The following is a 24954-nucleotide window of genomic DNA, read 5'->3' as shown; positions in this document are numbered from 1 at the left end:
GAAAAGGTTTGATGATGATGGGAGCCAATTTATATCCGAAGCAAAGTACTGGAGAGTTCGGAGACTTACGATGGGGGAAGACAAAATGTTGCTGTGTCTGCCCAGTGCTGCTCTCCGCCCAACACTGTCATGAATGCAGAGGCAAGATACGAGCTTACCTTGATTGAGCATCCTGCTACTTCTGCGCCATCGAGACTCTCCAGGGCAAGCTGGGAAGCCTCAAGCACTTCATACTGGATACAGACGTGGGGCTTTAGAAAAAGAGAATATTGCAACAGGTCAATAAACCATGGTTTTAGCAACCTCAGAACAAGCTATGTGGCTGCCTACCCCCTCACGTGCCTGGCTCGTTAAACCATAGTTTCCTGCGAGTCCCAACTGTGGTTTAAGCCACATTTGCAAACCATGATATAAAGCCAGTGGCAACGGACAACTGTGTTTAGAAAACCTGTATCCCATTTTTCCCACTACAAAAGCCCCCAACACAGGTGCTGCTTAATAAAAAATTATTAAACAGAAACTTCAAATGAGAAAAAGGGCAAACATTGAGAATAAAAAAAATAATATGAATTCAGTACAAGGTGTTTGAAAATAAAATCATAAAAGTAAAAAAACAAGAAGAGGTGTAACTAGAAGGAATACATGTGCTGCCTCCCTCATCCTACCAGAATTCCTTTTGTTTATTTACCTCAAATGTTTCTGTGATGGCCCTTATTGACAGAACATGGCCGTATTTCTTGAAGGTTCTCTTCAGAGACTTCAGGCACAAGTCTTTGGCAAATGGGCCTGCATAGAGTGTCAGCATGTTGGCCAGCCTGGTCCTCATCTGAGATAAGGGGAGGGTTTAAAAACAAAATTAGTTTTTCACTTCTGTTCCAGAACAAGGCTGGTTGCATTTTGGACCCCCAGGATCTTCTTTTTTTAAGTAATTTGCTCTCCACCTCAAACCATAAGGCTTTGGGAGAAGATTCTGGGCGGATAAAGGAAGCATTTCTTTCACACAGTTAAACTCTGGAACTTGCTCCCACAGGAGGCAGTGGTGGCCCCAAACATGGATAGTTTGAAAGAGGATTAGACAAAATCATGGAGGACAAAGAGATATGTTATGTTGGTGTAATGTGAATAATGGGCTAAATTACACAGTGCTTGGGCTCGTGTTTTGAGGAGCACATTTTCCATGTCTGGGTGCTCTTGAGATAAGGCTGCCAGGTGCACTGGGTTACCATAGCAACACCAGCCAGGTTGAGTGCCTGACTTGCTGAGTCATTCACCCTCCCATTGGTCCCATTGAGCTGAAGGACACTGTTGGCATATATTGGACAAACAGGCCAAACCTTACGCCAAAGAATAAACGGACATAAATCTGACATCAAGAATCACAAGACAGAGAAACCAGTAGGAGAACACTTCAATCTCCCAGGACATTCTATACAAGATCTCAAAGTAGCTGTTTTACTACAAAGGAATTTCAGAAATAGACTGGAAAGAGAAGCTGCTGAATTGCAACTCATTACCAAACTTAAAACCATGGAGAGACCTGGTCTGAACAAAGACATTGGATTCTTATCTCATTATACATGACAAAGCCATTTTTCACCTTCTCACCCCTTGCTTTTTCCTGTAAGACCTATTGCAGTCGTTAAGAGTCGTCAACAGGCTCATCACAGCTATCTGCCAATCACCCATTCCCACCACCCTTCTGAGTAATACCCCTCCCCACCTTCTCACTATATAGAAGGATCTGGCAACTTCTGTTTCAGTGTATCTGAAGAAGTGTGCATGCACACGAAAGCTCATACCAAGAACTAACTTAGTTGGTCTTTAAGGTGCTACTGGAAGGAATTTTTTTTGTTTTGACTATGGCAGACCAACACGGCTACCTATCTGTAACTGGAATAATAATAATAATAATTTATTATTTATACCCCGCCCATCTGGCGGGGCTTCCCCAGCCACTCTGGGTGGCTTCCAGCAAAATATTAAAATACCGTAATACATCAAACATTAAAAGCTTCCCTAAAGAGGGCTGCCTTCAGATGTCTTCTAAAAGTCTGGTAGTTGTTGAATAATAATAATAAAGGTTCCCCACACCTGCCTTGGGTCTTGCTTTGGCCACCCCTGTGGAAGGACACAGGGAAGTGCTGTTTACCTTGGAAACTGTTTCTGCAACCTGGTTGGGTGTGGCATGCTGAGAATCCAAAGCAAACTGAATTACACTGAAGGAGGACCTGGGAATCTCTTCCAGGGCTCTCTGGAGTACCTAAACAGAGAGAAAGTTGGGTAGGAGACATTTGGAGTCATGGGCTGCAGGGTCAATAAAAGTGAAAACCTGTCTGCAAACTCTTTCAATATGCGGTAACGGCGGCCAGAATCTTGATTGCCCAGAAATGGAAACAAGAGGAAATACCGACGATAGAGGAATGGAGACTGAAATTGACAGACTATGCGGAATTGGATAAATTAACTGGGAAAATTAGATATACCAAAGACCAAAAGTTCATCGAAGACTGGGGAAAGTTTGTAGACTATCTGAAAAACATATGTGGTGTGAACACAACGCTAGCGGGATTTCAAGAGGCACTGTAAAAACGGAGAAGTATTGTCAGTAGTAAATAGTGGGAGAAGGGAAGTGTAATGGCAACACGAAAGGAGGATTGTGTAATTACAGTTATGAATACGGATGATTGTCAGAGACGCTGAGGGAAGTTCAAAAACAAATAAGAAGTAATTTGTTGTATTTTGGAAAATTGTATAAATGTTTGAAAATTAATAAAAAATTTATGGGGAAAAAAAAAAAGAAAACCTGACTGCATGGGAAACAAATATTTGGGGCAGTGAAGGCTTTTCAGCCTCAGGACTGCCGTGTTCCTTTTTGGGAAACCTTCTGAGAGTCACATAACAGTGGTGGGTGGGGCCAGATGCAAACATGGGCGGAGCGATGGATGCAAATATTACCTTTGTACAGTAAGCTACATAGCTTCTACACAGGCTCACCCACCCTTCCTCTGGATAAGGAAGAGGCATTATCAGAGTTCCAAGGACACAATCCCAGCCAAGCAAAAACTCTCAAGGAGGGTGTGAAGCACAGCCATTGAGGGGTGTGGCCTGCAGAAAGGGGGTGTGACCTGTGGAGAGTCCTCAAGGCCAGAGAGAGAAGCCTGGCTGGAACTGACAGGAGCCCAAAAGATCAGGAGGGCAGCTGGCTGGCAAAGGCTCTGTCAGCAAAATACACATACAGTTAAAAAGAAAAAAGAAAAAGGTAAAGGACCGCTGACAGTTAAGCCCAGTCGCAAACGACTCTGGGGCTGCAGCACTCATCTCGCTTTATTGGCCGAGGGAGCCGGCGTTTGTCCGCAGACAGTTTTTCCGGGTCATGTGGCCAGCATGACTGAGCCGCTTCTGGCGAAACCAGAGCAGCGCACGGAAACGTCGTTTACCTTCCTGCTTCTGTTGGGAAGGACCAAGGTGTGTGGGGTTTCTCAGCTTTGGAAAATGAATATTAAGCTAGGAGAAAATGTCAAGGCCCGGAGGGATATTTATAACTCACTTGCTTATTAGGAGAGCCAGTCTGATTTTGACAATTGTAGGAAGCTCCCTCATTCTGTTGTCCCAGAAGCAATGTTTTTTTACCAACAGAGCGCAAGATGTCTAGAAGGCTATAAGACACACACACAAAAAAACCAACAATGAAAGCAAAATCTATTTAAAACAAACAAACAAACAAACAGACAGACAGACAGACAGACAGACAGACAGACAGACAGACAGACAAACCCACTGTCATGTTTAAAACTGACTACTCACTTTGGTTAGATGATAATAATGTTCAATATTTATATAGCTCTGTAGGATACTCAAAAGTCCTTAATGGACAAGCCCTTGTAAATTGGACAATATTATTATGCTTCATAATGCAAGGAGGAAATATTTAATTAAAGGCAAGTGGGAACTTGCAAGGAAACTTCTAACGAAAGGCACAGTTACCCTGGAAAACATCAATAGTCCTTTTTGAGTCCACACTGGACAGGGGGTGGTGGTAATGTAATAGAACTGCATCACAAAACAGTGACAACAAATAAGGTCTGAAAAAACATGGGGCCAACACAGGAAAAATCCAAAATGCAGCAGGCTGATACCATCTGGATTTGCTGTACAAAGTGAGTGAACGAAGGTTGGCAATTCCAGATTAAACTGTGACAATGGAGACAGCCAAGAGCGCTAAAATGTTGAGTTTTCCAGGTCCGGCTCCTTTTGCAAAATCAACAACTGGCGATTGCGACAAGACCACAGATCGTTAGATGAAGGCAAGCAGATTATCATGCGGACAGTGTGTCCTGAAAGGTGCGGTGTTCTTTCCAGAGACTCTGCCGGCACGATAATAACTTGTCTAAGTGGAGTGATGGTGCTACAGAAGGCTGAGATACGCACATCGCTCAGGCAAAGGCTGCCCCAAAAGGAGAAGTAAACACAGCACAAAGGTTATTTACCATTGGATGGGTTTCCTCACCCCGTTCTTTTGCTGCGGCAAGGCACCGTTCCATGCCTCTCCCGTCTCCCTTTGCTTTAGCTGTCTTGCCTCCAGGTTCAGCGCTGCTACCTGGTGTGAAGCCAATATAATTTCACCAGACATTCCCCTTTCCAGAGTCTGCGTTCAGTCACAGTTGCAGGTTTCTGATCTTGGTGTTTCGCTAGGGGCGTGTGGAAGCGTTTGCACGGATTTCCCTTGCAAATTATGCGCCCGTACAATATTAAGAATTAGGGCGAGGTCTTGGCACCCAGGAAGAAAAGGGGGCTTGAAGAAAAGAGAGCCAGTGTGGTGTAGTGGTTAAGAGCGGTAGTCTCGTAATCTGGGGAACCGGGTTCGCGTCTCCGCTCCTCCACATGCAGCTGTTGGGTGACCTTGGGCCAGTCACACTTCTCTGAAGTCTCTCAGCCCCACTCACCTCACAGAGTGTTTGTTGTGGGGGAGGAAGAGAAAGGAGAATGCTAGCCGCTTTGAGACTCCTTAAAGGGGAGTGAAAGGCGGGATATCAAATCCAAACTCTTCTTCTTCTTGCAATTAGATCACGTTTCCCCCATTCTGGAACCCTCTGAACATTTTGAACTCCTACCAGCCCCAGTCAGTGGGGCAAACGGTCAGAGATGATGGGGGGGGGGGCAGAAAATCAACAGAATCTGGAGGGCACCATGTGGGAGGAGATGGCGATGGAAACCAGACTTTAGGCCACTGCTGGCAGGCAAAATGGGAACCTTCTGGCAGAGCAGAAATTAAATCCCTCACCTCCTACTGAAACTAAGCCTCTGGACTCAATTACCAGCTGAAATTTGGCAGGCGTCATGGGGGTTCATTATCTTTAGGTGCCTACAGAATATGTGATGGATTTAAGAATGCTTTTCCTGAGGTGTGACTGGGTCATCTATGAAATATTAATTGTACATCTGTAGGATGCTTTTAGGTTTTGTTGGAATGGTTTAAATTATTTTTTAGAGTTTGCCAAAAGGGTCTGATCTTATTTTTATCTCGATGTACACCGCTTCGGTGCCCTCAGGTTGTGAAGTGGTTTATAAATTTGCAAAACACAACAACAACATGTAGTACAGTGGTACCTCGGGTTAAGAACTTAATTCGTTCTGGAGGTCCGTTCTTAACCTGAAACTGTTCTTAACCTGAGGTACCACTTTAGCTAATGGGGCCTCCCGCTGCTGCCGCGCCGCCGGAGCACAATTTCTGTTCTCATCCTGAAGCAAAGTTCTTAACCCAAGGTACTATTTCTGGGTTAGCAGAGTCTGTAACCTGAAGCGTCTGTAACCCGAGGTACCACTGTATTACTAATAAGCCTAAGAACTCCAAATTGAACTGAGCACTTATCCTTCCCCTGAATACTTCCCTCTGTTGTCTCCTCGGGGGGTCACATTCGAGATTGTAAGCTCTTTGGGGCAGGGATTTGTTGCCTTCTTACCCTGCAGAGCGACCTTCACACCAATGGCTCTGTGAGGGAACGATTCCCTGCCTCCAGGATTTAGTGACAGCTCTCCTTTGCACTCTCCAGATTAAACTCAAATTAACCACATCCATTCTGGGGGCCTGTAAATCTTATCAGCAGAGCTCCCCATCTATAGCTCCTCTTGGGTCTTCAGAGAGGCTAAGGGGGCCCTCTTGGTAGTTCATTGTGGGGTGGATATCCCAAGAGAGGCCATTTTCTGTGGCAGCTCTAAGATGTGGCATTCCCTCCCCACAGAGGTCTGCCTGACACCTTGCAGAGCTTTTGTTCTCTGCTGAAGACATCCCTCTTTAACCTGGTCTTTGAGATCGGGCAGAGGCAGGCAGATTTAGGACCCAGCCTGATCTTTCTCACTGCAGATCGTTTTAACTGATTTTAATATTTTCACAGTGCTGTAACTTGCTCTGGGACCTCGTGGTGGCAAGCCTGACCTATCTGCATACTTGCAACATCTGTTTTTATTCCGTATGATCAGTCACACAAGGCAGCAGGTTCACAGCTATTATAAAATATGCTTCGTGGAAGTCGTGGCTCGGCTGCTCTGGCTCCAGGGAGAGTGAGGGAATGTAATTTGAGTGAAGTGTCCTATTTGCAGCATTTGCCATGTGTATTATTCTTATATTATTTGCATTTTTTGGGGGGGGGATATATAACATTTGGTTATGGTTCAGAGTGAAGAATTCATCATCAAGAAAGCAGCTGCTCTAGCTAAACCCTTTCTATGGGTCAGTGATGCATTTGGATGAATTGGTTACATTCCACAAAGGAGTTTGTCGTCAAAACTGTTCCCAAGGACTCTAGATTACTTGGGCTTGAAAAGGACTAATTTGTCGAAATGGGCTTGCAGTCACCCTAGAGTGTCAGACTCAAACCCCACCTGATCAGAACCACAGAACTGTAGAGCTGCAAGGGACCCCAAGAGTCATCTAGCCCAACCCCGGCAATGCAAATTAATGAATTAAATCCCACAAACCTATTTCAAAGGCAAAGCAAGCAAGCCCTTACTTTCCTCTCCCGCTTTGACATATTGCATCCCAAACATTTAGGGTTGGTTCTTTCGTTGCTCCCTGGCATTTTCTCCCTCCCTACACACCCTTTCAACCTGTCAGCAGGCATACAATCCTTTTGCAGACAATAATTTTTCAAAAGAAAGGAAGAAAGGAAGGAGGGAAGGAGGGAAGGAAAAGAAGCGCAAAAGATGCAAACCCACATACCTTCCTGGGTCCTTGGCTGATGAAATACTGGGCCAGTTCAAGGGCACACTTGGCATCTTCGGTTGGATCGTGGCCGCTTCCGTCTGTGCGCTGGATTTGCTTCCTGCAAAGCAGAAAAGCAAGATGTGCAGAAGATTTAAGTGCGGCGATGCAGTGAGGGCCGTGGTAACAGTACACTTTGCCTTGCAGAATAGCTCCTTTATGAAAAGAATCCCCCTTTGTGGCCGAGAGCAAAGACAATCTCCTCATGATTTCCGGGATCTGCTCTGTTTTCCAAGCTTGGGGTGGAAGTTGGCACAATCTGACCCCTCACAGGTTGGAAAAGGGCCGTAGCTCAGTGATAGAGCATCTGTTCTGCATGCAGAATGTCTCGGGTTCAAACCCTGGCATATCTCTGGAGCAGGGCTGGTAGGGACCCCGTCTTGAAATCCTGGGGAGCTGCTGCCAGTCAGAGTAGTCTGGTGACTGGGAGCGGCCGCCGAGACCAAATAACACCGGTCCTGAAAGACCTACATCGGCTCCCAGTACGTTTCCGAGCGCAATTCAAAGTGTTGGTGCTGACCTTTAAAGCCCTAAACAAGGCTTCATCCACCTCAGGCCTCCAGATGTTTTTGGCCTACAACTCCCATGATCCCTAGCTAGCAGGACCAGTGGCCAGGGATGATGGGAATTATAGTCTGAAAACATTTGGAGGGCTGAGGTTTATTTCTTTGACATCTGATGGGAGGGCGTTTCACAGGGTTGGTGCCACCACCGAGAAGGCCCTCTGCCTGGTTCCCTGTAACTTCGCTTCTCTCAGTGAGGGAACTGCCAGAAGGCCCTCGGAGCTGGACTTCAGTGTCCGGGCTGAGTGATGGGGGTGGAGATGCTCCTTCAGGTATATAAATTCAATTCAATTCAAAATAAAATAAAATAAATACATACATACATCCTATATAACTGCATACTCGAAGCAAGCCCCATTGAGCCCAGATAAGCATTGATAGGATTCCAGCCTTAATCAGTTGCAAAATCCTCTGCTTAGAATGATCGCCTTTCATGATTCAACAGCTCAGCATTTCCAACTTTATGATTCTATAGCTTGGGGGAGATGGGTGACAGGGGAAATACTTTACCTTAAAACTGCTTCTGCTAAGAATTTGAGCTTGAACCGTTTGCCACCCTTCCTGGCAAAAAGAAGAGAAGTATCTATAATGTTCGGATGCACCATCTGGAAGAAGCGGAGAGGGGTGTTAGAATACATGACTCAAAAAAGGGTGGCATTTTTAAGTCGCAAACGAAGCTAGGAAACTTGATCCTTTGCTACCGGCCCGGATTTGTAGGCTGCAAACTGGAAAAATACTAATAGTGAACAAGAAGGGCCTGTTGTATCAGGCCAGCAGCCCATCCTGTCCAGCGTCCTGTTCTCACAGCAGCCAACCAGATGCTTGTGGGAATCTGCCTGCAAGCAGGACACAAGGCCAATGACTCAAGATCGCCTTCCTCCATGGCTGGATCTAGACACGTCCAAGAAGTGATTCAGTTAAAGACGTTGTAAACTTCATACAGGGAAGTCCCGTTGGCGAAAAACAGGACTCCACAGTGCCATCTGGTGTCAAAGTGTTATAATACATATAAAGCGCTTTATCTTTACAAATGTAGCTGAGTCCCACTTGATCCTTTAGTGTGGCGGCACTTCGGAACTCCCTGCCTATTGAGATCAAGCAGGTGCCTTTCCTGTGCTTTTTCCGATGCCTGTTAAGCACATTCTTATTCAGAAAATCCTACTTAAGAGGCTTAGAAAGTTAAGGCGATTCTAATCTGTTTTAGTATTTTAATTTTTATACTCTTTATAAAGTGTGGTTGTGACTTTTTTCGTTGATTTTACTGCGTTATCTTTTTGTAAGCTGTTCTGAGGTTTTCTATAACCAATGGCTTCCAAGTTAAAAGATTCTGAACAGTAAAGATCTGTTCGACAGTGGAACAGACTCCCTCGGAAGGCTATGGATTCTTCTCCCTTGAGAGATTTTTAAGCGGAGGTTGGATGGCCATCTGTCTTGGATGTTTTAGTTGAGATTCCTGCATTGCAGGGGGTTGGATTAATGACCCTCGGGGTCCCTTCCAACTCTATGATTCTGTAAGTGGTGTATGAATTTTGTGCAATAAACGAACAGCACCTTGCCCACCTGCAACTCCTAGCACCTGGTATGCAGAGGCAAACTGGCTCCAACAATGGAGGTAGAACATAGCTGTTATGTTATGTACAACTAAAGCTGGGTAATATATCCTTGCAAGGATAATTACCCTTAATCATCCTTGTTTTTCCTTCTCCAACTGTCTCCCGCTGTCATGGGAGCTGCCTAAATTAAGGCAGACCGGAACCGGAACCGGAAGCCAGGGGCAATATATATCTTTCAAGCCCAGTTTCAAGTCCACATCATGATATTGGTTTCAGAATTTTTGACCTGGCAATACATTGCGAATCATGATTTGTGTTTGTGTGTACTATGCAAAAATCACAATGTGGGGTAAAATGCGTGAAGCCAGTCAATGCCTCTAACACAGCTCCATCCTTATTTCAGACGTTGTGACATATTGGTATATATCAAGATCACACATATCGACCAGCATTAATAACAATCCTTGATAATAGCCCCTAGATGGCTAGATGGACAGAGAGCCTAACTCGGTATAGCTCCCTGTGTTTCTAAGGTTAAACATGCAGATTCAATTTCCTTGCCCTTTACGCAAGAGGTCCAAGCCCTGAGAGGAGTGAGAGCTGTTGAAGGAAAGGAGACTCACAGACTCACTTCTAGAGCTTGAAGGTCAAAATTCAAAGAGTGGCCCACTAAAACTGCATCGGAGGGCAGCAGCTTCTTCAACCGGACCTGGATGTCGGCGAGGGTTGTGGTGATGGGAAGGAGCAGCTCTTCCGTGATGCCAGAGTAACTTCAAAACACAAGAGGAGGGGTAGTCAGAGCCCTTGAAGGAACGCTGCATTTTCAAGCCAAGGCAAAGCTCTGGTGGGAATCCTTGGCACAGAATCTCGCCCGGCCTCTTCATTTAAAATCTGATTTGAAACATCCCGAATTTCCTTCTCCTGGCCAAATCCTATCTTCCCTGTGGAACAGCTCAGAGCTGGCCTTTGCAGGGAGAAGGGGTGTCACAGAACGGCCTGTGTCGCTTTAGACAGCCAGGGAGGGAAATGTAGGTTTGTCCAGAAAGGGTACATCATTTCTGATGATCAGTCCGTGAGTGCCATTACTTATATGGCCAAATCTGCATTACCCAGGCAGCAGAGGGGCATCTCAGCTGGTCCCTGAATGAGCACAGTGTGGGTGGGAAGGTTTGCAGAAATATAACAATTCTTGAAAGAAAACCCTAAGGGCAGGGGGAGGATCGTCCAAACAGCCCCATCAAGTCTGAAAAATGCTCAGTGGCCATAGAAGGGGGAGCAGAGTAACAGAAAAGGGATTTTTGGGAGGAATGGCTTAGATTTTCCCAGCCTTGGGTCCCCAGGTGTTGTTGGAGTACAATTCCCCTCATCTCTGAACAGCTGGTGGGAGCTGTCGTCCGGCAACATCTGGGAAAAGGGTAGCTGAGAGTATCCTGAACAGAAGCAATTTTAAGTCCCACGTGCTAATTCTCAATTTATGGGATACACACACACACACACACACTCCCCTGCAGTACCTAGGCTTGGTGGTTTTCTGCCCCTTCTCCCCCACAGAATAAATGGGTGACAAGGGTACCTCGTGAGGTAATTTCTTATTGGTAACTTGGGCTTGACCAGCTCATTCATAATGCACCGACCACGGGCATCCACCACCGAGATTCGCGTGAGTTCGGATCCCTTATCGGTGAGGCACTGCGGAAAACATTGAGAAGCAAAGAACATAAAGAAAGGTCTTGACTGGCTCAGGCTGAGACCTTGCCTTCCTCCCCACAACAGCCAAACCCCTGCCACATAAGTACAAGCAAAGGGGTCTCCTGACCAGGGCTGGTTTGAGTACTCAGAGTTGCTGAGGAGGTTTTAAGGAAAGGCTTGGCAACGCTTCACGCTGAAGGTCTCCCACGGTTTAAGCCTCAGCTACAGCAAGGAAAAATAACAAAAGCACAACACTCATTTTGTTTATTTGTCAGGGGGTGTCACGCCAACGTACCATTTCACAGTCCAGCCCAAAGAGGGGGCTGCTGTCTGTCACTGGACCATCACAACAGGTGCGGACAAAATGGTTGCAGTTGCTGAGGCCTAGAGAAGGAAGCGGAGGTATTTCAGCTCCAAAAGACATGGCAAGAGCCAGTGTGGTTGGCGCTTCCATTTCAAGAGAACGGTGCGCAAGTTCTATGACGTACGATGGAACGCCAAGGAAAATGAAACTTAGCTCTGTCTGAAAGAATATATCAGAGTACTCTGAAAATCATTTGCCCACACGTATGCCCAGAAAAGGTAGATCTGGCTGAAAGGGAGGACAAGGATATCTGCAATGATTGTTGCAATGAATCCCTAATTATGATTACTTAATAATTATAATATGATCGTATGATCGTAGAAGGGACGTGGCTTTGAGAAGGCGTGGCTGTGATGAAGGGACTCTGCGCTTCTAAATTTGCCACCACACGACTGACTAGAACGGTAAGCGATGAGGTGGGGGACGACAGAAAAAGACTTTTTAACAATAGTATGGGTTCTAAACAGCAGCTAGCATATAAACAACGGTTTGTCATGGGGTCTGACCTGAACCGCCTTCTCAAGCTACCCTGCCTAATTTTATTCCATTGGTGATACTGAATAGTTAAGAGAATTTGTAGAAATCGGTGCATGTGCTCCACCACCAAACCACAGCACCCCCCCCCCCCAGTTTTCAAATAATCTGCAAATTAACTGTAATTGCAAATGTGCGCTTCTGTTTTCCCCAATAACAGGAGCTTACCTTCCAAGGGGTAATCATTGAGACGCATCTCCTCCACAGTAAGGACGTACCTGGAGAGCCCATGGGCCTCTTCTCCATATTTCTGAATTATGGGATTTTTCTGCGTCGCTGAAATACAGAACAAAGGGAGGGGTCAGCAGGGTTGTGGGAGCCAGACAGTTTGCAGAATATAAACCTCCGGGGGGGGGGGGGGTGGAATTGCAAGACAACTCAATTAGGACCAGGTGTGTTCATTGGACACAGAATGCTGACTGACAGGCGTTTGTGTGTGTAAAACTGGGGGAATGGAATGGAGTACCCTGAAAAGGGCATGGCTGGCTGAAATTCCAAACAGGAGCACTCCATACTGCCAGGTTTTGTTTCGGATTCTACAGTACTTGCATTTTCATACATTGCATTAATACTCCCTGTCCTCAACACTGCACAAATGTCAAGTCATGCACATTTCATCCAAGCGGGTCTGCTGAGAATTGCAGCCTTAATTTAAATTCTAATTTAAAGTTGTTGTGAGCTGCTAAAAAAAAAGGCAACTTATCTTTTTCTTAACAGAGGACAAAAAGGAAAGTCTTCAAGATCTAGCAGAAGCAAGCCTCATGCAGGTGGAGTGACAGAATACATCACCTGTTGAATTCCTGCCTTTTAGGCACCTTGCATGAACCCTGATGGTGTAGAGGAGAGGAGCTGGCAACTACAGATGGAAACCCTTGGTTTCTGGCTCCTCTGTTTGGTGGGTCGCTATTTCTCCTTCCTGTGGCCTACGACTGCACACTCTGAAACAGCTCTGGGGTATCTCCGTCATTAAGAGCACGAGACTCTTAATCTCAGGGTCAAGGGTTCAGTCCCCACGTTGGAGAAAATATTCCTGCACTGCAGAGGGTTGGGCTAGATGACCCCTATGGTCCCTTTCAACTCTACGATTCGATGGCAGGGAATTCTGAGCTATATGGTGGGAATCTGTGGCAGGCTCACAGGCATCAATTGGTGCTAGTTTCTGTCAGGCAGGAAACCTGTGTCGTTCTTTTGGGCCCTAAGCCATTTAAGGCTTTTTATATGCAAGTGCCAACAGCTTGGATTTGGCCCAGAGGCTCGCTGACAGCCAGTGCTGTGCTTTCAGGACTGAACTATTTGGGCAGAGCTGTACCACGTGTTTGACGGACGCCAGGTCAGACTCACAGGAGAGCCACACATGCCAATCTGGAATAGCAAGGGATTTTAACCAACTGGGGTTCAAGTACAGTGGTACCTCAGGTTAAGTACTTAATTCGTTCTGGAGGTCCGTTCTTAACCTGAAACTGTTCTTAACCTGAAGCACGACTTTAGCTAATGGGGCCTCCTGCCGCTGCTGTGCCACCGGAGCACAATTTCTGGTCTCATCCTGAAGCAAAGTTCTTAACCTGAGGTACTATTTCTGGGTTAGCGGAGTCTGTAACCTGAAGCGTCTGTAACCTGAAGCGTCTGTAACCCGAGGTACTACTGTACACACAAATACTAAATACCTTGCCTGCTGATCTGTGCAGTGTCATTTATTCCTGAGCCGCAAAGTTCTTTCATAAAGTCATCAGAGGCAGGGGGCAGAGAGAAGCGCTGTTGAAAAACACAGAGAAGATGGCAAACCAAAGAACTGAAAATGCAGAGAAACATGTGCGTCACAGCGAGATTTGTCTTGTATCCAGGAATGGAGAACCTGTAACTCCCTACAGCTCCAATCATCACCATTTGCTTGTTTATTTAACGCCTTCCGAAACACACCCCAAGGAAATGCACAAAGTGCAACAAAGACAGCTTTATTTATTTATTACATTTAGAGGCCGCCTTCTGCTTCACGAAGCTCAAGGTGGTGGCATTGTTCTCCTCACTCCCTATTTTATCCTCAAAACAACCCTTTGAGGTAGGAGAGGCTGAGAGAAGCAGGGACTGCCTCCCCCCTGGTCACCCAGTGAGCTCCATGGCTGAGTGAGGATTCGAATCCTGGCCTCCCAGGCTGCAGTCCAGTACTCAAACCATTACACCACACTTAAAAAAAGAGTTAAAAAACGACATGGAAAATAACAGCAGATAACTTTAAAAACAAATGAAGCAGACACATATGGCAGCTGGAAAAGCCGGGAAGCTTAAACAAAACCAAAAAGAAAAACTTGGGTGGGGTTTTGTTTTGTTCTTTTGGTACCCCAGTAATTAAAAATACATTTCACTGACGCCTAGTGTTGGATCGGGTCCAGAAACCCTGCATACAAATACATTTAACATGAATGAATAGCAGCTACGTAAGTTCTCGAATCTTCGGACAGAGAAGGTGCCAAAATACACAACTGAACAAAAGGTCAGGCCAAGTAATTAAGGGGCTGCAATGGAAGCCGTGTGCCAATCCCACAAAAACAAACATTTTTCTTTTCTGCTTGATGTCTTAGGGCAGGGGTCAGCAAACTTTTTCAGCAGTGGGCCGGTCCACTGTCCCTCAGACCTTGTGGGGGGCCAGACTATATTTTGGGGGGAAATGATGCAAGAGTACCACAAGCCCCGGTGGCTGCTTACCTGTGTCTTGCAAGCAGCAGGGGCTGGTGGCAGGACGATGAGCGGTGTGTGAAAGGGCTCCGGAGAGGAGCTGCTTAAAATGGCGGCCGCCCAAGAACTGCTGCTGCTGGCACCAACAAAACCCAGCCCCCTTCCTCCTCTAGGCAGGGCAGGGAGAAGCCAGGAGGAGGGAGGGAGGAGGTGCCGCTGCCACCGTGTGAGGGAGAGGGAAACAACGCATGTGCTGGTGATTCACGCGGTGATTCCCAGACCATCCATGGGCCAGATCCAGAAGGCAATTGGGCCTGATCTGGCCCACAATCCTTAGTTTGCCTACCCATGTCTTAGGGGGTCCCACAGACTAAGGAAAGCGGTGTGGTAGGTTTACCCTCCACGCAGATTTCAAGACAGTGGCCCAAGTCCAAAACTTCCGAGGTTGATAGTTCTGGAAATAACAGAGCCTAGCTAGAAATAAAAAGTAGTTTAACGGCCCAGAAGTGGACACCTAACCAGGAAAGTCGAAAGCTGAAAAATCACAGGATTTCGCTTTTGATCAAACATGCAGTAGTATCCAGTTCCTGATTGCAGGCTTCTGATGGACATCTGGTTGGTTGCTGTGAGAACAGGATGCTAGACTAGAATCACAGAATTGCAGAGTTGGAAGGGATACCAAGGGTCATCTAGTCCAACCCCAACTTTTGCTTAAAAACCCCCAAGGAAGGATAGTCCACTGCCTTCCCAGGGAAGAAGAAGAATAGCTTGGACTTGATATCCCGCCTTTCACTCCCCTCAAGGAGTCTCAAAGCGGCTAACAATCTCCTTTCCCTTCCTCCCCCACAACAAGGGAGTCCGTTCCACTATCAAACAGTTCTTACTGTCCGAAATTTCTTCCCAATATTTAGTCGGAATTTCATTTCTGGTAACTTGAAGCCATTGGTTTGAGTCCCACCCTCCAGAGCAGCAGAAAACAAGCTTGCTCCCATGCGACAGCCCTTGAGAGATTTAGCCTAACTGAACAGGGCTCTTCTTGTGCTAAACGTATGTATCATTTGGAAAGACTTTTAATTCATCAAAACATTGAGCAAATGATTCAAGTGATTCCCCCTCTCTCCATGACAGAGGTCCACCGACTGATACTTTTAAAGTTTCACCTCCGTGCTAGCTGAAGCTCCCAAATGCTTTCTAAAGGTGTGTGCAACAGACGCACTGCATAAACAGACCCCTATTAATAGGCAGAAAACAAGTGGGGTCTGCAATAAAATGTTGCAGTGCCGAGGGCACCTTTCTTCAGTGCGTCAGACGACCAGCCGTGCACAATTCTAGGATACTCCATTCTACTTTCCCCTTCGGGGTTTGCCTCCCCTCCCTTTTTTATTCCTCACAGCAACCATGTGAGGTAGGTTAGGCTGACCCTGTGAACTCTCTGGCCAAGTAAGGATTTGAAACCTGGTTTCGTAAGAAGAGCTCTGGCCAAATGTCTAGCTAGCTTAGCATCCTGCCCTCACAGTCGCCAACTAGATGCCCATGGGAATCCTGAAAGCAGGACCCAAGAGCAACAGGCCTTGCTTGTGACTGATTACCAGTCAGTAGTATTCAGAAATATACTCCCTCCAACAGTGGTGATAGAACCACCGTCTTTCTGAATACTCATCTCCCAGGTCATAGTCTAGTATAGTCCAAACACACTAGCATACAGCCATTTTTAAACTGCCTCACTTTTGAGTCCACGATTGTTGCTTTAACAGTGGGGAGGACTGCGCAGGGGGACAAATAACATTTTCAGGGAAATGGGACTGACTAAAACGGGCCTCTTTTGTGTCGTTATCGTATTAATGACCTCAACTTCCAGGCAGGAGCCAGAGAAAGCTCAGTCTTCGTCTCGCTGGCAAGGACTGGCGGCTGCATATTCCTGGAAAGTCTTGAATTTGCTCTCAATTAAAGACATGTGTTTCCTTGCCACTGGAAAGCCCCCCCCCACACACATCCACCCACCGCCAAAACAAAAAAAAAACTTGGGCAAAGTTTACTCATTCAAAGCATCCTGTTCAGAGGAGACTTGTAAGGAAAACCAAAAAGAAAAAGAAAAAGAAAAGAAATTGAGCACATTAAAGCAGACTCTATTCTGTGTGGAAAACAGTTGTCTCTTTCAAAAGACAGAACGTACCGTTTGTGTTAAGAGAAGCACATCACGCGAACGCATATTCGCAGCTAGGTTTTGGAGCCCTGTGTGCCAAGACTTGGGAGACGAAGTTCTTGGGGAGAGTGCATAGGGAAGACTTTTAATGTTTAATTATGTTTTTATATATGTTGGAAGCCACCAAGAGTGGCTGGGGTAACCCAGTCAGATGGGTGGAGTATAAGTGAAAATGAAAACAACAACAACAACAACAACAACAACATCTGGTGCCCTCTTGAGCGGCCACAGATTGTGGCTGGAGAGTGGGGAGAACAAGGGAGAATAGGACGTCAATTTCATCACTTTATTTCATTCCTGCAAATCAGGCAACAAAACCTGCCAGCCTGAAAAAGGCTTCGCAGCAGAGGTGGGGAAGTTTCTCTGGCCTGAAGGTAACTCTCCCTTCTCAACTGACTTCTGGGGGGTTGAGGGGGCAGGGCCAGAGGGAAAAGTGGGTGGTGCCATGGATGCGAATTTCACACAAACTGAAACATATGCACCCCCCTCTCTATCCTCTATCTGTGTGTGCAATATGGACGGATGGAGATACAGTGGTACCTCGGGTTAAGTACTTAATTCGTTCTGGAGGTCCGTACTTAACCTGAAACTGTTCTTAACCTGAAGCACCACTTTAGCTAATGGGGCCTCCTGCTGCTGCAGCACCGCCAGAGCACGATTTCTGTTCTCATCCTGAAGCAAAGTTCTTAACCTGAAGCACTATTTCTGGGTTAGCAGAGTCTGTGACCTGAAGCGTATGTAACCTGAAGCGTATGTAACCTGAGGTACCACTGTAAAAGGATTCATTCCAGACAGGCAAAAACAATCCAAAGAGGGTACAAAGCAAAGCTGATAAGGGGCATGTCCAGGAGTCAAACAGAAAGGTCAAGGTGTGTGTGGGGGGGGGACATTTGGCCCACAGAACTGAGGTTTGCCATCCCTAGTTTGCTGCCCTCTGGAACTGATTATAGGAGCTCTGTCCCGATTACAGGAGTTTCCCCAGATGCCTCAAGGATTACGGCTGGCGAACTTACATGTCTGAATATCCTTCGGAGATGCTTGAACTGCAGGTAGAAGCGGTCGAAGTGGAGCTGACCGACGTCCCGCAGGACCACCACCACTACGCCAGCCAGACGCCTCCGGTGATGAACACGGCACCAGCTGCACCACAAAGCAGGGGGAGAGGGAAAGCCATTACCACTCCGGTGAGCCTCCTGCCTTTCTCTAGGTGGGGGGCAAGAAGCATGGTAATCGGGGGGCAAGGTCTGTAGCTCAGTGGCAGAGCATCTGCTCTGCATGCAGAAGGTCCCGGGTTCAAATCCCCAGGCATCTCTAGGTCCTGTCTGAAACCCTGGAGAGTCAGTGTAGACAATACTGAGCTTGCTAGACCAGTCGTCCTGTGATCGTGGTCTGCTTGTGGGCTTCCCATAGGCACCTGGTTGGCCAATGTGACAGCAGGAGGCTGGACTAGATGGGCAGAAGGACATGACCCCACTGGCCCTTCTTGCGTTCTGTTTCAGTATAAAGCAGGTTCCTTGGTCCTGGGTATTTTAGGGACAAGGACCTGGTTTCCAATCCTGGTCAATGTTGTTGATGCAGCGCTGGGACACAGAAAGATAATAATACAGTGGTGCCTCGCAAGACGAAAAGAATCCATTCTGCGAGTCTCTTCGTCTTGCGGTTTTTCCGTCTTGCGAAGCAAGCCCATTAGCGGCTTAGCGCTATTAGCGGCTTAGCGGCTCAGCTGATAAGCGGCTTAGCGGATCAGCTGTTAAGCGGCTTAGCGGATCAGCTGATAAGCGGCTTAGCGGCTTGGGAAAAGGGGGGGGGGAGGAAAAAAAACCTGCAGGAACTCGCAAGACATTTTCGTCTTGCGAAGCAAGCCCATAGGAAATTCGTTTTGTGAAGCACCTCCAAAATGGAAAACCCTTTCGTCTAGCGGGTTTTCCGTCTTGCAAGGCATTCATCTTGCGGGGCACCACTGTACTACTACTACTACTACTAATAATAATAATAATATAATTTATTATTTATACCCCGCCCATCTGGCTGGGTTTCCCCAGCCACTCTGGGCAGCTTCCAACAAAACACTAAAATACAATAACCTATTAAACATTAAAAGCTTCCCTAAACAGGGCTGCCTTCAGATGTCTTCTAAAAGTTTGGTAGTTATTTTTCTCTTTGACATCTAATGGGAGGGCGTTCCACAGGGTGGGTGCCACTACCGAGAAGGCCCTCTGCCTGGTTCCCTGTAACTTGGCTTCTCGCAGTGAGGGAACAGCCAGAAGGCCCTCAGCGCTGGACCTCAGTGTCCGGGCGCCAGACTGTAAATGCTCTTTATGCCTCTTTAGTCCAACGCCCTTTACTTTGATTGCCACAAGTTCTCCAGTTCTCAGTCAAAGAGATCTTCCTATCACCTGCTGTGTGAGTCTCTCCCCCCCCCCTTTTTTTTAAGGCAATGCCAAGAACTGAACCAGGAACTTTCTGCATGCTTTGCCCCTCTTGAGCATGGTTAAGGAGGAAGGAGAATATTCATTCAGAGCAGCAAGGCCTGCAGCACTGCTGAGGAATCTCAAGTGTCCAGTTCTGGGCACCACAGTTCAAGAAGGACACTGACAAACTGGAACGTGTCCAGAGGAGGGCAACCAAAATGGTCAAAGGCCTGGAAACGATGCCTTATGAGGAACGGCTAAGGGAGCTGGGCATGTTTAGCCTGGAGAAGAGGAGGTTAAGGGGTGATATGATAGCCATGTTCAAATATATAAAAGGATGTCATATAGAGGAGGGAGAAAGGTTGTTTTCTGCTGCTCCAGAGAAGCGGACACGGAGCAATGGATCCAAACTACAAGAAAGAAGATTCCACCTAAACATTAGGAAGAACTTCCTGACAGTAAGAGCTGTTCGACAGTGGAATTTGCTGCCAAGGAGTGTGGTGGAGTCTCCTTCTTTGGAGGTCTTTAAGCAGAGGCTTGACAACCATATGTCAGGAGTGCTCTGATGGTGTTTCCTGCTTGGCAGGGGGTTGGACTCGATGGCCCTTGTGGTCTATTCCAACTCTATGATTCTATAAGTGCTGAATGCGGCCCCCAGGTATCTCTACCAGGCCCCCAGGACTCTCTCCTGACCACATCCCTCACAATATAGCCTCCCAACAGCGCATGGCAAAGCTGCTTTTGAAAGGCAAGGAATTTGGAAAAGCAGTCTGAGGCTTCCTAGTTTACAAATGCTGTACTGATTTGTTGATCGCATTACACGACTTTTGCTTTAATTGTGGTGTCCAGCTTATTTTTTAGTTGCTGCTTTGTTAACAGTGTTTTGTAGACTGCAATTGTTTCCCTGATGATTTGTTACTTGTTCTAGATGATTCACGCTGCATTTGTGATGTTCTCCATCAATCTCACTTACTGGCATGAACAGGATGCAGAAATATTTAAGTCAAAGCGTAAAATTGGCATCTGTTCATAGAAGGAGATGCTTTAAGATAAAACTAAGGTTAAAAAGTGCCTCTTGAGTCTTACAGTGATGTGGCCTCTCTCAGAAATTTTGCTACTTTCTCTACAATGCCATTAATTATCCCATATGATTTATGCTGCATTTATTATGTTCAACCATGTTCTTATTATTTATTGTTTGTAATCCTCTTTGGGATTCTTGAATGAAACTGTAATAAATCAAGCAAATCAATCCATCTGTTCAACAAAACAAAGGAAATCAATATTCCTACTGGACTAGATGGGCCTGATCCTGCAGGGCCAAAATGGGGTTCTGATGTAGCCAGGAGGGGATCTGAAATGAAGCCTTCCCTGAACTAAATTCACATCCACAATACGCAATGAAAATACATTACAGTGGTACCTCGGGTTAAGTACTTAATTCGTTCTGGAGGTCCGTTCTTAACCTGAAACTGTTCTTAACCTGAAGCACCACTTTAGCTAATGGGGCCTCCCGCTGCTGCTGCTGCGCCGCCGGAGCACAATTTCTGTTCTTATCCTGAAGCAAAGTTCTTAACCTGAAGCACTATTTCTGGGTTAGCGGACTCTGTAACCTGAAGCATATGTAACCTGAAGCGTATGTAACCTGAGGTACCACTGTATTTTCCTCAAAGATCCGTGGGAACTGTGTATGCTGGCAATTGCAGTTCTGCGAGGAGCAAACTACAGTTCCCATGATTCTTTGGAGGAAGTCATGTGTTTTAAATGCATGGTGCTGATGTGATCTATGTCAGTACCAGAAACTTGACACAGGTTAATGGAAGCGTCAAAGGTGCACGGCTCACAGCTCATCAGAGCACATGAGAACGGCATTAGGTGATGGCTTTTAGTGAGATCTATTCCTGTTGGAGCATGTAGGATGGACTCCTAGACTGAACATAGAGCAGGGATGGGCAGCCTTCAGTCCTCCAGGATGTTGCTGGACTCCAGTTCTCAACCTCAATGGGAGCTAGGAGCCCATCAACACCTGGAAGGGGACAAGTGACTACCTGGGATGAGTTGCATCGTGGCGCTTCCCCAAAGCAGAATACTTGAGGAATCTGTACAGTTGGTCGTAGCTGATTTCAGAGTCTTCTCCAAACACTTTGGCAGACAAGCGGGGCTGCTTCTCCTGAAAAGAACGAGAGAACCGGCTCAGGATTGTTTACAAAGACAGAAAGCGTTGAAGTGTCTGAGCTGCCACTGAATGGATTCCAGAAGGGGACGACTTGTCTCTTACAAAAAGGGCACAGAGAAAATAAATGAGCGAGCAGGGAAGACAGAGTGAGCATACAGTATTTTGATTATGCATAACTTGACATCACTTGGAAGCTATTTACATAAACACAGCAAATGCCAAGCGACTGCAGTTGGACGTGCCATTTGCAAAAATCCTCCACTGGGAAGTTAACAACCCTGACTGTGAAAAAACACATGAGTCATCCTCTCAAAAACGACCTTGCAGGGTTAGAAATGGTGGGGGAACTTGGCTGCCTGCTTTCCTACCTTTCGGTTTATAAGACTTGACCTACAAAGTGCTTTCAGTCTTGTCTTGATTTCATGAGGGCCAGAAGCTTGAGTTTCATTTGCAGAATTCAGGGAGGAGCACACTGGCTTCACACATACATGGCCTGGAGGTGATGTGTCTTAATATGATGGCCACTTTTGATCAAGCATGGCCTTTTGCAAGAGCTCTCCTGAATTTTGGCCCAGTGAGCATTCAGGCTGCTACATTTTGTACTAGCTGCAGTTTCCGGGACAACTTCAGGGGAAGCCCTGCAAAGAGTGCATTGTAGTAATCCAATATGGAGGTGACCAGCACCCTGAAAACTGTGGTTAGGCTACTCTGGTCCAGAAATGGCTGTAGCCAGGGCAACAGTCAAAGCTGGTAAAAAAGCACTGGGTTGTATCCAGTGCTGGTCCTATTCAGAGTTAACCCACTGAAGTTAATAGGTGTGACTAACGTAGGGTCATTATTTCCAATGGGTCTACTCTAGTACACAACTTATTGTTACTTTTTGCTGAGATTGGAGACTGAGAGCAGATCTCCTGCAATAGCAGGAACACTTACATCGCTTTTAGCTTTCTGCTGGTTTTGGCAAACATCGCTTTCATCAACCTTCCTTCTCTTTTTAACCTTCTCTGTCTTTTCATTATCTTCACAGGGCCGTTTCTTTTTCATGACATCGGTTGCTGTATCCATTTTGTCCATCAGTATGGGGTTGGGGTTTTTTCCTTGGGGTGTGTGTGTGGGTGTTGTATCTGCCAAAAAGACGAATCAGGAAATAAAATAGCTGGAAACAGATTTAAGTTGAACAAAATATAACAAACACCACAACCCAATTTGGCATCCCTTGGCAGGCACAGACAGAAGAGGAGGAAATGGCGTGGTGGGGTGGATTGTGGGAACCTGGGTGGAAGGCAGGCAAATCTCCTCTTTTCACTCAACTACAATTGCTTTGGAAGAGGAAGAAGGATGTGAGCTCTCCCCTCCGACCCACATGTGGAGCAGAAAGCCTCAGTGGAGGTTGCATAGCAGTGGTGGCCAAACTCGGCCCTCCAGATGTTTTGGGACTACAATTCCCATAATCCCTGACCACTGGCTCTGTTATCCAGGAATGATGGGAGTTGTAGTCCCAAAACATCTGGAGGGCTGTTTGGCAACCACCGGATAGGGTTTTGATCTGTCAAAGGGGTTGTGGCTGACAGGAAGTGGCAACTGATCAGGAAGGTGCTTGTCATCTACTCAGGAGCTGCCTTCACAGATGGAAGCAGACCCATCTACCCCACCAGAGAGCACACTCACAATCTCAACATCCCCGCAAGGCAAGAGAGTCTCCTGAGTGAACACACCACCTCTCAGCTTTAAAAGCTCAGTGGGATGGGTGGGGAAACTTGTTGTGACATCTTTGTTGCTTCTGTCTGGTTCTGAACTTCTTGCCCTGCTCTTGAACTCCTGAGTCCTGTGTTAGCTGCTGAGCCTGTACTGCTAGCCGTCTGAATAAAGACATATTTCTTATTTACAAGTTTGTGTGTTTTGGGAGGAAACCAGGGCAATGTTCTACCACATTTGAAATGAGTTTCAGCATGTTGCAACTGTGTTGTGGGAGGGAGTAGGGGCTACTGTTTTGTTTTCGTTCTCTTGTTTTATGTGTGTGTTTTCTTATCTTGTATTTTTGTGTTGTGAGCTGCCTTGAGATCTATGCATGGAGGGCCGTATTCAAATTTAATAAATGATAACTGGGAGCATTTACACAATGGTTCTAACCAGCTAAGCTATTTATAGTCACAAAACAGAATACGTTTGTTCTATGTTTTACGTTTGTGCACTCAGAAGTCCTGCTGAACTTAATGGGGCTTACTCTCTAGGAGGTGTGCCAATGATTGCAACCTATACCACACTGAAAGCAGGGGAGAGTTCGGTGTCCTCTACTTCTCCATTGCCTTCAATAAGGGGCAATGAAATGGAAGCACCCTACACTGCTGTAGCAGGCCCTCCCCTTTGAGAACACTCAAATTAACAATGGTACTTAAAAGTAAATCATAATTAATCTGTATTAATGATTTCAACAGGACAAAAGCTCCGTTTACCTAGGCTGCAACTATACTCCCACTTACCTGGGAGGAAACCCCATTGACTTCAATAGGGCACACTTCTGAGTAGACATGGTTAGGATTGTCATGTTATTCTAGATCCAATCCACAACTGAAGGGGAAGCCATTATGGAACAAACATACTTCTGGTGAAGCCAAGCACATAGCAACATGCCAGACCCTCTAAGTGTCTCTATTTTCCAGGGACGTCCCTGGTTTAGAGAAGCCGTCCTGGTTTCTGATTTGATCCTGGAATGTCCCACTTTTCCTTAGGATGTCCCTATTTTCATTCGAGAAATGTTGGAGGGTATAGTTATCCAACCCCCGAGCCATCTGAAGGCAATCCTGTATAGGGAAGTGGTATTTTTTAAAATGTTGTTATATGTATTGAAGGCTGCCCAGAGTGGCTGGGGCAACCCTGTAAGCTGTGTGGGCTATAAATAGTAAAATTATCATTATGGAACAGGAGATCCCTATTTTCATCAGGAAAATGTTGTGAGGGTATGACATGCATAATAATAATAAAGGGAGGAAATAAATGTTCTGTCGTGAAAAGGCTGTAATACACACCATACAATTAAAACAGATTCCCCCTCCCCAAATCCTGGGAACCGTAGTGTGCAATTCCAAGCACCCATAACAAACTACAGCTCCCAGGATTAAGCATATGGTGTGCATGGCAGCCTAAATAGCATGGAGCAGGTGCAGGGACACCCACAGCGTGTGCAATAATGGTGAGGAGACTCAAGACTGCAGGTTACAGAGCCAATGTCAGCACTACTCACGAGTAGACCGCTGGGAGACCTGCAGCCATGTGCGATTATCCGGGGGGGGATTTCTCCTCCTCCTGCCCTCTGAAGGCAAACCCCGCATAGCTGCTTCTCCCGTCCCCCCCGGGGACATAGAAACGCCATTCAAAGAACGACGGTCGTTTAAGCAGGAGAGACGCTCACCTTCTTCCTCCGTTTGCCTTCGCGGGGTGCAGAGCGGAGCTCCCAATCGAGGAAAACTTTCAGATCGGCAATCGTTTCCTTCGGCCTAGGCTACTCGCCCACCCACCCGCTCTCTCGGAGCGCC

The 24954-nt window shown here is 46.4% G+C and overlaps 1 protein-coding gene across 3 annotated transcripts in view; it reads right to left on the bottom strand.

Moving 5' to 3' along the window:
* Window positions 1-24935, bottom strand: part of REXO5 (RNA exonuclease 5) — a 36405-nt gene extending 11470 nt beyond the window's left edge. For 2 of the 3 annotated variants that reach the window (XM_077918534.1, XM_028707084.2), the window contains exons 1-16: window positions 24831-24935; window positions 22355-22545; window positions 21294-21415; window positions 17848-17974; window positions 13626-13713; window positions 12130-12237; window positions 11359-11447; window positions 10948-11063; window positions 10006-10144; window positions 8332-8426; window positions 7217-7319; window positions 4488-4597; window positions 3548-3656; window positions 2150-2260; window positions 689-826; window positions 159-251 (exon numbers count right to left, since the gene is read on the bottom strand). In XM_077918534.1, coding sequence (XP_077774660.1) covers window positions 159-251; window positions 689-826; window positions 2150-2260; window positions 3548-3656; window positions 4488-4597; window positions 7217-7319; window positions 8332-8426; window positions 10006-10144; window positions 10948-11063; window positions 11359-11447; window positions 12130-12237; window positions 13626-13713; window positions 17848-17974; window positions 21294-21415; window positions 22355-22495 — 1689 coding nt within the window. In that variant the 5' untranslated portion in view covers window positions 22496-22545; window positions 24831-24935. Of the gene's footprint in view, window positions 1-158; window positions 252-688; window positions 827-2149; window positions 2261-3547; window positions 3657-4487; window positions 4598-7216; window positions 7320-8331; window positions 8427-10005; window positions 10145-10947; window positions 11064-11358; window positions 11448-12129; window positions 12238-13625; window positions 13714-17847; window positions 17975-21293; window positions 21416-22354; window positions 22546-24830 lie in introns of those variants that run through there. The other variant, XM_077918536.1, reaches the window with a different exon arrangement.
* Between the last annotated feature and the right edge of the window lie 19 nt (window positions 24936-24954).

The sequence above is a fragment of the Podarcis muralis genome, chromosome 14 (assembly GCF_964188315.1).
Source record: "Podarcis muralis chromosome 14, rPodMur119.hap1.1, whole genome shotgun sequence".
In the NCBI taxonomy this organism is placed as follows: domain Eukaryota; kingdom Metazoa; phylum Chordata; class Lepidosauria; order Squamata; family Lacertidae; genus Podarcis; species Podarcis muralis.
Note: the sequence above shows the minus strand (reverse complement) of the source record. Positions and strands in the feature narration are given on the sequence as shown.